Raw genomic sequence first — 15,000 nt, forward strand, 5'->3', positions numbered from 1 at the left:
ACCTTATATCTCTTGGGTCGTGTCTCTTCCTCCATGATAAAACCCCAAATCAGTGATTCTGTGATCTGTTGCTCTGGGACAGGAGACTACACAGAGCTTTAAAGCTTATGGCTCAGATGTTAATGTTTGGTCAGATCTTACAGGTCTGGCTCTGATGTTAGGGAGGTGTTGCAGGGGATCCACACCATGAAGATGATAATAATATTAAACTTTATTTGTATTGCATGTTTCAAAACAGAGTTACAAAGTGCTTTACATTAAGAAAATAAAACAAGGAAAGCCATAGTGAAATGACAGAAACACTAAAAATGATAAAATTAAGGCAAACGGCAGATGAATATGAAACGATACCCAGCTGTCCCGTGGACTCTGCCGCAGGCGTCCGGTGGTTTCCCTGAGTTACGTCCCGCGCGCGGCGTCCAGCTCGTTCCCCTGCGGCGGGCTGCTGGCCGGCTCTCTGGAGGGCGGCTGCTTCTGGGAGCAGCTGGACGGGACGAGCTACAGACCGCACGTCCTGCCGCTGGAGGCCACCGGCTGCACCGACCTGCAGGTGGAGACAGAGAGCCGCCACTGCCTGGTCACCTACCGGCCCGGTGAGACCTACTGACACCTACTGACACCTACTGACACAAACACTGACCTGCTGACACTGCCTGGTCACCTACCGGCCCGGTGAGACCTACTGACACCTACTGACACAAACACTGACCTGCTGACACTGCCTGGTCACCTACCGGCCCGGTGAGACCTACTGACACAAACACTGACCTGCTGACCCTGCCTGGTCACCTACCGGCCCGGTGAGACCTACTGACACCTACTGACACCTACTGACACAAACACTGACCTGCTGACCCTGCCTGGTCACCTACCGGCCCGGTGAGACCTACTGACACCTACTGACACCTGTTCAGACTGGAGAAGCTTTGATCTGGATCTGCAGTTACAGCAGAGAGAGAGGACAGACTGTTAGTGATGTAAAAATGTAAGAAATATGACTTAACTGTCTCGTAGAAAGCAGTCAAACTGACCCTGTACCCCCCCCCCCCCCCCCCCCAGGTCGGTCCAACCCGTCCCTGCGCTGCGTCCTGATGGCTCTGACCCGCCCCCCCCAACAGGACTCCCAGCAGCCCCTCTGCTCCTGCGTCCCGGTGCAGACCTTCACCGCCGGTCTGTCCTACAAACTGCTGACCAAGAACGCCGTGTTCAGGAGCCCGGCCGGGGGCGGGGCCATGCTGGTGTGCGCCGGCGACGAGGCCTCCAGCTCCACCATGGTCAGCCGTGTGTGTGTGTGTGTGTGTGTGTGTGTGTGTGCCCTCTCTAGTCTCTCTAGTCACCCAGTCACCACACATGCTGGATGTGATTGTTTGAATTGAAACGTAGCTTTTAAATGTGTGAGAAATGTGGTTTGTTTTTACGTTTTAAATGAATAGTTGAAGTGGTTGCAGTGAAGAAGTAGAAAGCAGCTGAACCAGTTTAGACTGATGCTTTGATTCCCAGCAGAACCAAACCGGATCCACTCCCACTGTGTCGGGAGTGGATCAAGAGTCCCGTCTGTCCCAAACCGACCGCCTGACTCCCCGCTGCTGAAACACACGACTCCCAGTGCTTCCCATGCAGGGGCTGAACTGGTCTCTGGTGCTCCTGGTGTCACATCACATCATGAGACCAGCACTGGACTCAGTTTGAGTCTCCTGCTGTGAACACTAAAGTGAAACTTAAAACTCTCCTGTGTTAGTCACAGCATGTAAACAGTAACTTGATAGTTTTTAATCAGTTTTCTAACTGCTCAACACTGCTCAACACAACACAGAGAGTTAACATGAGCACAGTGCAGACTGCCATGTTGCCTGTTCTCCAGGTTCCTTTAACATTGAAGTTTTTACCAGCCACATTTTAAAATCAATGTTAAAGGTTAAATATGAACAAAGATAAAACAAATCACTAAAGATAAAGGACTTTTAAATGGGAAAGGGAGTTTCATCCATCACTGATTCCTGATGTATTTTTCCAGTCGCCCAACACTACTGTGTACACACAGTGCTGAACCCAGAGAGAGAGAGAGAGAGAGAGAGACACACAGAGAGACAGAGAGAGAGAGAGAAAGAGAGACACACAGAGAGACAGAGAGAGAGAGAGAGAGAGAGAGAGAGAAACACACAGAGAGACAGAGAGAGAGAGAGAAACAATGACTGGTTTGTTTTTCAGTGTCTGTGTTAGTATTTTATGAGTTGGACATGAACGTGTGTGTGTGTGAGAGAGAGAGAGAGAGAGAGAGAGAGAGCAGGGTGTAGTGAGCCTCAGTCAGTGACATCTCTGCCTCATGGTGCGTTCAGATTGCGGGCTACAGACGGTCTGTTGTGTCTCCAGCAGAGCAGAGGGCTACAGACGGTCTGTTGTGTCTCCAGCAGAGCAGAGGGCTACAGACGGTCTGTTGTGTCTCCAGCAGAGCAGAGGGCTACAGACGGTCTGTTGTGTCTCCAGCAGAGCAGAGGGCTACAGACGGTCTGTTGTGTCGCTGAAGGTTCATGTCTTCGTCACGCTGGCGCAGCAGCTGATGATGTCACACTGTCACAGCTTTGCATTCTCTCATTTTTATTGGCAAATACTCGTACTTCTCATTCAGTGATTCTCAATCTGTTTCATATCAACGATTCTAATGTAGTCCCCATCAGAGCCACAGACCCCATCTGATGACATTTTGTCTCTCAGACCCAAATCTGAGAATATTTTTATTGTCAGATATGATTTTGTCCAGAACTCCATGACTGTCTGTACTGCAGGTAGAGAGATAACAGAGAAACTATGATCAAAACAATCTTCTACATTCTCTAACTGTGTTAACTTCTTGTAAATGAAATAATGGTGAAGTTCAGCAATTCTTCAGTTTGCTGTGGATCCCTGGACCCCCCTCAGGGACCCCTGGTGGTCCCCGGACCCCCCTCAGGAACCCCTGGTGGATCCCTGGACCCCTCTCAGGGACCCCTGGTGGATCCCTGGACCCCCCTCAGGGACCCCTGGTGGTCCCCGGACCCCCCTCAGGGACCCCTGGTGGTCCCCGGACCCCACGTTGAGAACCACTGTTCTAATTCATCAAGTAAATAATAATAACGTAAATAGAACTATTCTACGCTGCCTTGATCTGTTGCTGCTTCACAGCATCAGAGTGGAGACTTCAGTCTGTAGCTGCTGCAGTTCAGTCTGTAGTTCAGTCTGTAGCTGCTGCAGTTCAGTCTGTAGTTCAGTCTGTAGCTGCTGCAGGTCAGTTCAGTCTGTAGCTGCTGCAGTTCAGTCTGTAGTTCAGTCTGTAGCTGCTGCAGTTCAGTTCAGTCTGTAGCTGCTGCAGTTCAGTTCAGTCTGTAGTTCAGTCTGTAGCTGCTGCAGGTCAGTTCAGTCTGTAGCTGCTGCAGGTCAGTTCAGTCTGTAGCTGCTGCAGTTCAGTTCAGTCTGTAGCTGCTGCAGTTCAGTTCAGTCTGTAGCTGCTGCAGGTCAGTTCAGTCTGTAGCTGCTGCAGTTCAGTCTGTAGCTGCTGCAGTTCAGTTCAGTCTGTAGCTGCTGCAGGTCAGTTCAGTCTGTAGCTGCTGCAGGTCAGTTCAGTCTGTAGCTGCTGCAGGTCAGTTCAGTCTGTAGCTGCTGCAGGTCAGTTCAGTCTGTAGCTGCTGCAGGTCAGTTCAGTCTGTAGCTGCTGCAGTTCAGTCTGTAGCTGCTGCAGTTCAGTTCAGTCTGTAGTCTGTTGAGCAGCTGTTAGCTCCTCTGTCAGATCAGTGTTGAGCAGCTGTTAACTCCTCTGTCAGAGCACAGTGTTGAGCAGCTGTTAGCTCCTCTGTCAGAGCACAGTGTTGAGCAGCTGTTAGCTCCTCTGTCAGAGCACAGTGTTGAGCAGCTGTTAGCTCCTCTGTCAGAGCACAGTGTTGAGCAGCTGTTAGCTCCTCTGTCAGAGCACAGTGTTGAGCAGCTGTTAGCTCCTCTGTCAGATCAGTGTTGAGCAGCTGTTAGCTCCTCTGTCAGAGCACAGTGTTGAGCAGCTGTTAGCTCCTCTGTCAGATCAGTGTTGAGCAGCTGTTAGCTCCTCTGTCAGAGCACAGTGTTGAGCAGCTGTTAGCTCCTCTGTCAGAGCACAGTGTTGAGCAGCTGTTAGCTCCTCTGTCAGAGCACAGTGTTGAGCAGCTGTTAGCTCCTCTGTCAGATCAGTGTTGAGCAGCTGTTAGCTCCTCTGTCAGAGCACAGTGTTGAGCAGCTGTTAGCTCCTCTGTCAGATCAGTGTTGAGCAGCTGTTAGCTCCTCTGTCAGAGCACAGTGTTGAGCAGCTGTTAGCTCCTCTGTCAGAGCACAGTGTTGAGCAGCTGTTAGCTCCTCTGTCAGAGCACAGTGTTGAGCAGCTGTTAGCTCCTCTGTCAGATCAGTGTTGAGCAGCTGTTAGCTCCTCTGTCAGAGCACAGTGTTGAGCAGCTGTTAGCTCCTCTGTCAGAGCACAGTGTTGAGCAGCTGTTAGCTCCTCTGTCAGAGCACAGTGTTGAGCAGCTGTTAGCTCCTCTGTCAGAGCACAGTGTTGAGCAGCTGTTAGCTCCTCTGTCAGAGCACAGTGTTGAGCAGCTGTTAGCTCCTCTGTCAGAGCACAGTGTTGAGCAGCAAGTGAAGGCTGACAGATTCAACACACATCCAGTCTGACCCTCTGACTGTATGATCGCTGTTGTGGAAACAGAAAATCACTTCCTACAACGACCATTTTCTCCAACGGCTCTTTCTCCATCTTTGTTGTGGGAAACCCCCACGACAACAACAACAACAACAACAACAACAACCTCCGTTCATCTTGGTTGGTTGACAAACAGCGTTTCATGTCACTCGGCTCTCCTCCTCCACACTGAAGCAAAAAATTTAATTAAAACAAGGAGTTAAATTTTACCAGTTGGAAACTCCTCTTCACATCTCTATTCCTCTCCCTCCTTGTTGTTCTCTCTCTCTCTCTCTCTCTCTCTCTCTCTCTCTCCCTCCCTCTCTCTCTCTCTCTCTCTCTCTCTCTCTCTCTCTCTCTCTCTCTCTCTCTCTCTCTCTCTCTCTCTCTCTCTCTCTCTCTCTCTCTCTCTCTCTCTCTCAGGTGTGGGATGCAGGCAGTGGTTCTCTTCTGCAGAAGCTCCCTGCTGACCTGCCGGTGTTGGACATTGCTCCCTTCCAGGTGAGCGGCGGTCACTTCCTGGCGTCGCTCACAGAGAAGATGCTGAAGCTGTACAGGTGGGAGTGAAGAGAGGAGGAGGAGGAGGAAGAGGAAGAGGAAGACTCCCTCCGCCCGTCTGCTCAGTGCCTTTCATCCACAAACCTGAAGAGCACAGGAAACAGGACAGAAAGATGGCACAAGTTCATGTGGAATTGTGGGTAATGACCGTCATGCTGCTAACCTTTCTCTGTTTGAGTGCGTTTACCTGCTCACACACACACACACACACACACACACACACACACACACGCACATGCACTCTGCCTGCTGGAGGAATCTGCTGGTTTCCATCATGTTGACATGGAAGTGACGCGATTTCTCTAATAACTAGTGATGGGACGATATTCATATCTCAACATTCGATACGTGATCTGAGGTTCAGGATCAATACATCAGGATACGATGTGATCAATAGAAGTTCAGTGACAACAAAGTCTGACTGTGCAGAATTCTGACTCAAATCTTTCTAGCGATGCCATTGGCTGCTAGAATGTAAACAACAATTTCAAAATGTCATTACAAAGTGACAATAATATAATTTGGATGGAGAGCTTGTGAAACTGTGATGGTCAAGAGTCTCATTAGTGATTACTACAGCAGAATAACATGGAGCTGATATCACCATTCATGTTCCTGACAGCAGAATAACATGGAGCTGATATCACCATTCATGTTCCTGACAGCAGAATAACATGGAGCTGATATCACCATTCATGTTCCTGACAGCAGAATAACATGGAGCTGATATCACCATTCATGTTCCTGACAGCAGAATAACATGGAGCTGATATCACCATTCATGTTCCTGACAGCAGAATAACATGGAGCTGATATCACCATTCATGTTCCTGACACAACATACGGACTGTCACATTTTGTATCGCAATATGTTGAATTTCCAAATATCGTCCCATCACTACTCATAACCTGGTTTACATGGATTAATTTAATAATCATGCCTGTATTCACTGTGTCATGTTGTCTTCTTTGTAAGAACAACATCCAAACCAACAGAAACCTGACTGAGGTGTTTACATGTTTAATACATGGAGACACTGAGCAGAAATCTCTCTGTTAACAGCTGCTGTTCCTCCAATTATCACTTTAGTAACATTAAGAGAAGCAGATAAAGTTCTTTACATGTTTCTGCAGTTGCAGTATTTCCTTAAATCAGATTGTAGTGTGCAGCTAACCGCTCTGAGTCTCCAGGTGACAAACCTCCAGCTGGACTCTTCTAAACTGAAACAGTGTTAGCGGCTGAAGTTTGGAGTTGGAGAACAGAAAGTGTTTTTCTGTCCTGTCAGCTGAACCTGGGAGTCGGCTCAGTCTGTTTCTGCTGTCCGATGGAAGCCGTGTTTCACTCTGCAGTTAATGAAGAGCCGATCATTAACGTCGTCTGTCCGGATCAGATGGCGTCGAGACGTTCTGCCGTCAGCTGGTTCCAGTTTGAACGCTGTGTCCGGTCCTCAGTCAGGCAGCAGAGAGGATTGTGGGACAGAAATCACGGGCAGCCGCGTGCCGGTCGGTCCGGTGAGTTTTCCCGCTCGAGAGCCAAGGCGGTGAAAGCTGCTGGTGAAATGTGAGATTTCCTGCTGCTGAAGCCGGTGGACAAAACCGTTTTCTGCCTGTTCTCCAGATCCTGAAGAAACTTCTCAGCAGCCGGTAAACTGACTGACTGGTTTGGTTTTTACCCAGCGGAGCCAGAAAGGACAGGACTTCACCCTCCTTTCAGTTTTTTACACAAGTTCCCACTGCAGCAGTTCATTTCCTTGGTTTCTGTCCCGCGGCTCTGAGCAGCTTGTGTTTGGTTTTGGCCGATTCTTCAGTTCAGCACATGTGAAGCAAATGTTGGAGGCTGAACCACAAACTGTAAAGTGAAACTGAGCTTCTCTGGATCTGAGCGCCGTGTGCCAAAGGACTGGGTGGTTTTTTATTTTGTTTCCCTGTTTTCTTTATAAAGGAAATTGTATATATGTGTATTTGCTACCGACTGTTTGTGTACGACTTCAAAGTTAATAAAAATTATGAGTTATTTTTAGTCAAACTTTTGTCCGAATGGAATGTCATCGTCTGGGTGAAGCTTTCCTAGAAAATCCTTCTACATTTTATATTTTTAGTCTTCTGTCTGGTTCTCTTGTCCAGAGACTCAGTGAGTCCAACAGCAGAATCAGCTTCAGTTCCTGATCAGCAACATTACAAACAGCCAACAGTCAGGAGGTCAAAGGTCACAGTGTTCCGACAGTGTTCCTGTGGGAAGTGTGATAAAAGGGTGAGTGAGAATGTCTGCGCTTTTTTTTTGTCAAATAAAAACATATTAAGGTATTATGGTAGTATTAATAGTAGTGAAATTAAACCGTAAAGAGCAAATGAGACTTTAACAGACTGGATACTGAGATCATATCAATATTCAAGTTTAACTTTATTTCTCCATTGAGGAAATCCATCTGGTCCACAGTGAACAAACAAACAAACACAGTAACAATAAAACAACATCAACAAGAAGCAAAGCACAGCAGTTCTAAGAATATATTCTACAGGTCTGAAACAGTTAGGACTAAAGTAGTTCCAGTCTAAATAAATAGGTTGGTAGCAGCTATATTACATAGTTATAGTATTACAGCACAGTAATAGTACAGTGTGTCTGAAGTCTCTCCAGCTTCACTCTGTATTTACTCCACTGCAGAGTGAATGAGGCAGAGCAGCAGATCCAGTCTGTTTGCTCCAGTCCGCTTTAAACTGAGGCTGAGGCTGAGGCTGGAGGAGGAGGAGGAGGAGGAGGAGGAGGAGGAGGAGGAGGAGGAGGAGGAGGAGGAGGAGGAGGAGGAGGAGGAGGAGGAGGAGGAGGAGGAGGAGGAGGAGGAGGAGGAGGAGGAGGAGGAGGAGGAGGAGGAGGAGGAGGACCACTGAGCAAACCTGTCAGAGATACAGATTCACAGAACATACAATAAGCTATATACATATACTCTATGGGAATATTATGGGACATTAAAAATACCATAAAGTACAATGAGGTCAATATAAACTCACTATTGACTAACACACACTGTAAGTCCCTATAGGAATATAAGAATATTGTACTTTTTTTTATTCACCATTACATCACTGCACAATTCTAACATAGTGACTGGTAAAACCTGCATCTCGTTGTTATACATCTCATTTTAATGATCTAGTAAACAGTCCAGACCGGTCATTATGGGGTGGTTCAGTCTAGAAACACATTTCTAGGTTTCTTCGCCAACAGTACAAACCAACTGGTGTTGCCTTCAAGGCCTGCTCGTAAACTCCTGCTTCACATTTCAGCAGCGGTAAAATACGACTTGTCGCGCGTTCAGGAGCTTTGGTTGGAAACGAAAAAAATGGAGCCCCAAACAAGGTAGGTTTTAATAGCTGGTGTTTTATTTTTCAAGTCAATAATTCTATATAATAAGTATGAAATAAACTTAATTAATTCATAGTAATTAAACCAAAAATTCATGACAACTAAAAGTATACAATATTGTACAAAAGTAACAGTATACTAATTATTTACACAGAATGCCAAAAAATAACAGTATTACCTTGTTGGCATGCCTTCCATGCTCTTCACTATTGTTTATATTTATCGCTTACATTTTTATTCATCTTGTCGTCTAAATCACTTTGTAACTCTTGTAATAAGTCCTCTATAAATAAAGATTATAAATTCCCACTTTCCCATTATTGTATCCATCATGTTTCCCAGATGTTTTTACCACCGTGTTGGGCCGTTCGTGTGCGGCTCTGCTCGCAGTTCCCATACTTCCTACAGCACCTGAACGCAGCAGCAGGCTGACTGGGTCTGTGAAGATGGCGGACTGTATACGTGTTCCTCTGCTCTTGCTTTTGATGTGCATTTTGTCGTTTGTGCATCCAATTCGAGGAGAAAACAACGTTGTCAATAAACCTGGTATTAATGCTGAAAACCCCCCAAATCAAGCCGGAGGTCCGGGACCGGCTGCGGCGAACCCGGGACCCGCTGACAGGAGCCCGGCGGCCGGGGCCTCGCCGCCCCGGAGGCGCTCTGCCGGCTGGAAGTTGGCTGAGGAGGCGGTGTGTAGGGACGACCTGACCCGGCTCTGCCCCAAACACTCCTGGAACAACAACCTGGCCGTGCTGGAGTGTCTCCAGGACAGGAAAGAGGTAAAGTAGCGGGACGAGCTGCTGTGTTTCCCGGGGAGAGCAGCACAGTCCTGGGTGTGCCTGCTGAACCGACCAGCTAGCGTTAGCTGCCGTAGTTAGCCGCTAACCCCGAAACGTATTGAGAGAACGTCACGCTACAATCCGTTAAAAAATCCATCAATTTATTGTGTCGTTGTTTAGTGTCAAACCTACATCCTCGGAAGAACATGACTCATGGCCTTTTCTGAATCATTAGGATCCGCTTCTCCCTTCGGCACAATGCAATGCACCAAACAGCAGTTACCTTTAATACAACTAACAACTTTTAGAATTGGTTCAACTGATTCTGCTATCTCCTTCCACCAAAATACACGACAGTGGGCAACAGCGAGTTGCGTGAACCAGTTGTAAAAGTAAAAAAAATATATATTGAAATGACTGCTGCTCGGTGGATCACTTATATGCCGAATTTACCAGACTATATTAATGTTTCAGGAAAGACCCGAAGACCTTGAGTTATGTTATGCTCGGTGTGTGTGTTTTCCAGTAAGTAATGCCATTTTAAACTGTCAGAATTTTGGATGCAGTTCGGTGTGAGTTTATCTCCATACAAGACGGCGCGTATCTGGGCTCGCTAGCTGTAAAACCAGCCAGATAATTAGTCAGCCTGCTGGCGTAACAGCCTACAGCTCATAAAACAGCTCGGCATTGTGTTTTTTAGAGGCAGCTAGCCTGGTTGCTTTAACGTTACATCAGGATGAGAGACGAACAGCATTAGCTAACGTTAAGGCAACGTTAGCTAATTGTTTGGTAGCTGCTGCCAATAGCTCTGCTAACTAGCGAGTTTAGCCTGAGCTAGTCGTTAGCTCAGTTAGCAAGCCTTTAGCTCGTTGATTGTTGGTTTTGTGGATTAACGTTAATTGGAGCCATATCGTCTCATGTCATGTCTGTTCCTAACGCTAGCTACATGCAGGCAGCTGTGATGTGCAGCTAGTCGACAACACTGCTGCCTAGCTAACGGCTGAACTGAGGCTTCAGGGCTGATGGGTTTTGTTAGCCAGGTCCAGAAGTTGTTCTGCAGCTGATGTGAACCGGACAGAAGTCAGACATCAGAAAAACTGTTTTTCTACCTGAGGCACCTGAGACAGTTCAGGCTGTCCTGCAGCCCGGGGCAGGAGGGCAGGTGAGTCTGACTGCTGTCCTGACATGTTAAGACAAGGAGTCCAACTGAAACTGATAAGAAACACCTAACCCTTCCTCTCTGGATCATGTTAAACCTTCACTGAACCGGACTGAAGCTGACTGAACCGGACTGAAGCAGTGACAGTCTGGGGTTTAGCTGCAGGAGCAGGGAGGCTTTCACACTCACAGGGAAGTGACGGTGATGTTGGCAGGATGGACCTGAGCAGCTTCCCAGCAGAATTGCTCAAGGGCAATTCAGAGGTAGTTGTTGAGGGAAGGCAGATGATTACTCACCACACACACTCTCTCACACACACACACACACACTCACACAAAAAGCTCTTTTTCCCAGACACGTGGGAAACTGAACTTGTGATTTTCAGGCCATTCGGCTGCCTCTCTGACCTGCAGGCGTTCAGGTCCAGGCAGGCAGGCAGGCAGACAGACAGGCAGACAGACATCCAGGATCCTGACTGTTTGCTGGGTGGCACTTGACTGCAGAACAGGTTCTTAAGCCTATTTGCTGCTTGTCAACATCAAGCTGCAGAGAAACAAGGAGTTTCCATAGGCGAAGGGCAGCTGACAGCCTCCAACAGCCCCCATCAGCTTCCACACAGTCACAAGACGCTGTCCGCTGGGTGGGAAAAGTTTTCATGCAATACTCCGTCCTTCATCCCTCCTGCAGTGAAACATCTGTGTGTTTGAGCTGGAACAGGTCGAACAGGTAGAGAGGAGAGGCTGAAACGATGCTGCGTTCAGATCATAAAGAATAACTGTTGGAACGACTCGACTAGTGACGGGCCGATTTATCAAAATTCAATATATCTCAGTACAAAACATGTCAATCCGTCTGGAGGGTCAGGAACATGAATGGTGATATCAGCTCCATGTTATTCTGCTGTCAGGAACATGAATGGTGATATCAGCTCCATGTTATTCTGCTGTCAGGAACATGAATGGTGATATCAGCTCCATGTTATTCTGCTGTCAGGAACATGAATGGTGATATCAGCTCCATGTTATTCTGCTGTAGTAATCACTAATGAGACTCTTGACCATCACAGTTTCACAAGCTCTCCATCCAAATTATATTATTGTCACTTTGTAATGACATTTTTAAATTGTTGTTTACATTCTAGCAGCCAATGGCATCGCTAGAAAGATTTGAGTCTCAGAAATAAACAGAATTCTGCACAGTCAGACTTTGTTGTCACTGAACTTTTATTGATCATATCCTGGTTGTATTGATCCTGAACCTCAGATCACGTATTGAATCGTATCCTGAGATCAGAATATCGTTTCATCACTGGACTCGGTGGTGAAAAGCGGCGACTCTGAAGTGTTCAGACTGGTTTGAAGTGGCCAAGACATTGTGTTGTAGTTTTCTGGTCGGTTAAGTTTCTCGTTCAGACGTAACACACATGAACTGAGTGACGATACGTTTGACTTCATGTCTTTACAGCAAACCAGAAACAAAACAAAGTACCCAAAATTCAGCAAGTAGTCGCACCCTGCCATGGCATCTAAAGAGCAGGGATTAAAAAATGACTCGTGATGGAAATTTCCAAGTAGTGTTTACCCTCTGAAAGCTGAGTGAAGAGTATTTTCTGTAGTATTTACCGTCTGCTGATCTGGATGCAGGTGTTTCCTGGTTTAAACCGGGTGTTTGCTGGTTCAGCTGTCACAAGGACCAGATGACATCACATGCTAATTTGCATATCAGAGGCATCAGCTGTACCACTTTTCAGATTGTCGGAAAGTCAATCTAAGACTTTTCAAGACATTTTTAATGCCACTTGAAATGAAATAAGACAAATCTCACTGAAACGAACATGAAAATAAAGCGTCCTGTCAGTTCTGCCTGCAGGACTGAACCGCTTCTCACCGAACAGCACGAGACTGCAAAATCTTCAAGACCTCCAAAACTAAACTGGAGACTTAAGCTGTATTTAGCAGTGTTTATGAACCACTGAGGCCTTAAATATTGGAAATCAATATTCAAACTCCCTGAATTTGTCACCTAATGCTTTGGGAGTCGACACGTTAACATTTCCCCCCGTGGTCAGAAACAGTCGCTCCATTTGCTGCTGTTGACTTTTGAAAAATAAATAAAGTCGCAGTCAGAAAAGTCGCTTGATGTCGCGACAAAGGAGCCGAGGTGGACAGATGCTGTTTTTTCAGCCAGTCAGCACAACTGATGATACGCCTGCTGCTGTTTCTTCTGTATAGCTGAAGACTGAAGGTAACGTTTTTGTTTCCAGTTTATTCAGTTCCTCGTTTTTCACCTGGTCTGTCCCGCTCCAGACTCCTGAGTCTCGTCCCTCCAGTCTTCAGACAGTCTGCCGTTTCCCTCGTCAGCGGCGTGTTCTCGCTCCGAGAAACAATCGAGCCAATCAGAGCCTTTGTGGGCGGGACTAAAGTCTGAACCGTTTCTGCGGCGGTTTTTCATTGGTGTTTCAGCAGAATAGATTTGTTGAAATCTCCTCCTTAACCAACAGATTATCTTTAAATGGACGACATTCTTGGTCAGTTGGTAAATGTCTGTTAACCATGTAGAGGCTGACTGGCTGCAGCATCATGTGACTGAAGGCCGATACGTCGGTCACTAGTGATCGGTTCAGATACGTCGTCACTAGTGATCGGTTCGGATACGTCGGTCACTAGTGATCGGTTCGGATACGTCGGTCACTAGTGATCGGTTCGGATACGTCGGTCACTAGTGATCGGTTCAGATACGTCGTCACTAGTGATCGGTTCGGGGGAAATTGACCCCCTGACACTAACGAGGAGGAAATCTCAGCTGGATGATGGAGTGGAACTAGCTTCAGTTTGTCAGCCGCTAAAAGTTTCACTGCAGGGAAACCGCTGGGTGAACGGTGTTTTCTAGCAGAAAGCTTGTATCTTGTATCTGCCGTCTTTATGATACAACATGGACGCAGCTTCAGGTCCGGTGCCGCCCGGTCGGGGTGTGGCGTCCGGCCTCACTCCGCCGCCGCCACCGAGCCGCCACCGAGCCGCCACCGAGCCGCCACCGAGCCTCCTGTCTGTCTGTCTGAACCCAGCTGCTCTCTGCTCTCTGCTGCTGCCAGGGAAGAGCTGAGCTGCTTTTAGACACATAGTATTTTGGTCAGTCTGCTGTGGTTTTGTGTACGTGGAGCGGAGGGAGGGAGGAGAGGGAGGGAGGAAGGAAGAAGAGAAAGAGGAGGAGGAGGAAGAGTGAGGGAGACAGAGGAGGAAGAGAGAGGAGGAATAGGGAGGAGGAGGAGGGACGAGGAAGAGAGAGGAGGAGGAAGAGTGAGGGAGACAGATGAGGAAAAAGAGGAGGAGGAGGAAGGAGATCCAACACTCCTCCTGCCTCCTCCTCTCTCTACCCGGTGTGATGAAGTTAATTGCCAATTAGCACGTTAACGACATGTGCCTTTCCTTTTAAATTGACAATTAAAGTCTCCATGAAATAAACTGCCATTCCTTCTCCTTCTTGGAAAGCAGAGTGTCTTTAATGGTGACATCATGCTGCAACCAATAAAACCTAAGGAAGTAAAGATGGCGTTTCATGGGCAGGGGAACTGAACCCCCAAACTGAACCCCCGAACACAATCCCACCGCCTCAGCTGGAGCGCTGCCCTGGAGGCGGAGCAGCCAGAGAGAGGCTGAGGGTCGACACAGAGCCGCAGCTCCGCCTGCTATTGGTCCAGAATCTACGACCTGTCAATCACTGGACAGACGACCTGTCAATCACTGGACAGACGACCTGTCAATCACTAGGAAAACAACCCTGTTTTATAACTGTTATATCTGTTAATGACGCAATTATTTAGAAAATCTCCATAAGGACACACATTAGAAGAAGTGAAATTAGCTGCTGAGACTAAAACCTCTAAAAAATGTATTGACTTTATATTTGATCAGAAGTTGGTTGTGGTCCGTTGACTTCATGGAGTTGGAGGTTTGGAGTCTTTCTGGATCCGGACTCTAGCGGACTTTAGAGGAATTCAGCCACTTCCTGATTGGCTTGAGAATTCCCTCGTGGTTTTGTCCGCTGGGTTCAGACTCGTCTTCGTCCTCTGGGGGTTTTGTCTCGGTTCGGACAAACATGCATCATAGAGACCAGGGAGACTGGACAGAGAGTAACAGTGATAACTTCTCCATTTTAAAATAATAATAATAATATAATAATAAATGAAATGCATCTTGGAGGGACTAATAATATCTAGTCAGTCTCTGCATCTAATAATTGATCACATTGGCCAAATAATAATAATATGTTGTCAGTCATCAGTCAGCAGGTTTAGAAGTTTTGGTGTCAGGTGCAGGAAGTCTGACATCATCTGAGCTGAGGGTTTAGTGAGATGATGCTGCAGGGATGAAGAGGTGATGATGATGATGATGATGATGATGAAGGCTGTAGAAAGCCTGGACTCTGCTGCTGGCAGACGATTGAAATCAGACGAGTGACTTCATGA

The 15,000-nt window shown here is 47.2% G+C and overlaps 2 protein-coding genes across 2 annotated transcripts in view; both read left to right on the top strand.

Annotated features, from left to right (window-relative positions):
* Positions 1-7,259, top strand: part of rfwd3 (ring finger and WD repeat domain 3) — a 17,603-nt gene extending 10,344 nt beyond the window's left edge. Inside the window, exons 11-13 of the mRNA XM_078282872.1 lie at positions 379-593; positions 1,060-1,274; positions 5,099-7,259. Of these exons, the coding sequence (XP_078138998.1) occupies positions 379-593; positions 1,060-1,274; positions 5,099-5,242 (574 nt within the window). The 3' untranslated portion in view covers positions 5,243-7,259. The remainder of the gene's footprint in view (positions 1-378; positions 594-1,059; positions 1,275-5,098) is intronic.
* Positions 7,260-9,043: 1,784 nt separating this feature from the next.
* glg1a (golgi glycoprotein 1a) overlaps positions 9,044-15,000 on the top strand; it is a 42,666-nt gene continuing 36,709 nt past the window's right edge. The window contains exon 1 of the mRNA XM_071920723.2: positions 9,044-9,376. Within this exon, the coding sequence (XP_071776824.1) occupies positions 9,044-9,376 (333 nt within the window). The remainder of the gene's footprint in view (positions 9,377-15,000) is intronic.

Source organism: Centroberyx gerrardi, chromosome 4, assembly GCF_048128805.1.
Source record: "Centroberyx gerrardi isolate f3 chromosome 4, fCenGer3.hap1.cur.20231027, whole genome shotgun sequence".
Lineage (NCBI taxonomy): Eukaryota > Metazoa > Chordata > Actinopteri > Beryciformes > Berycidae > Centroberyx > Centroberyx gerrardi.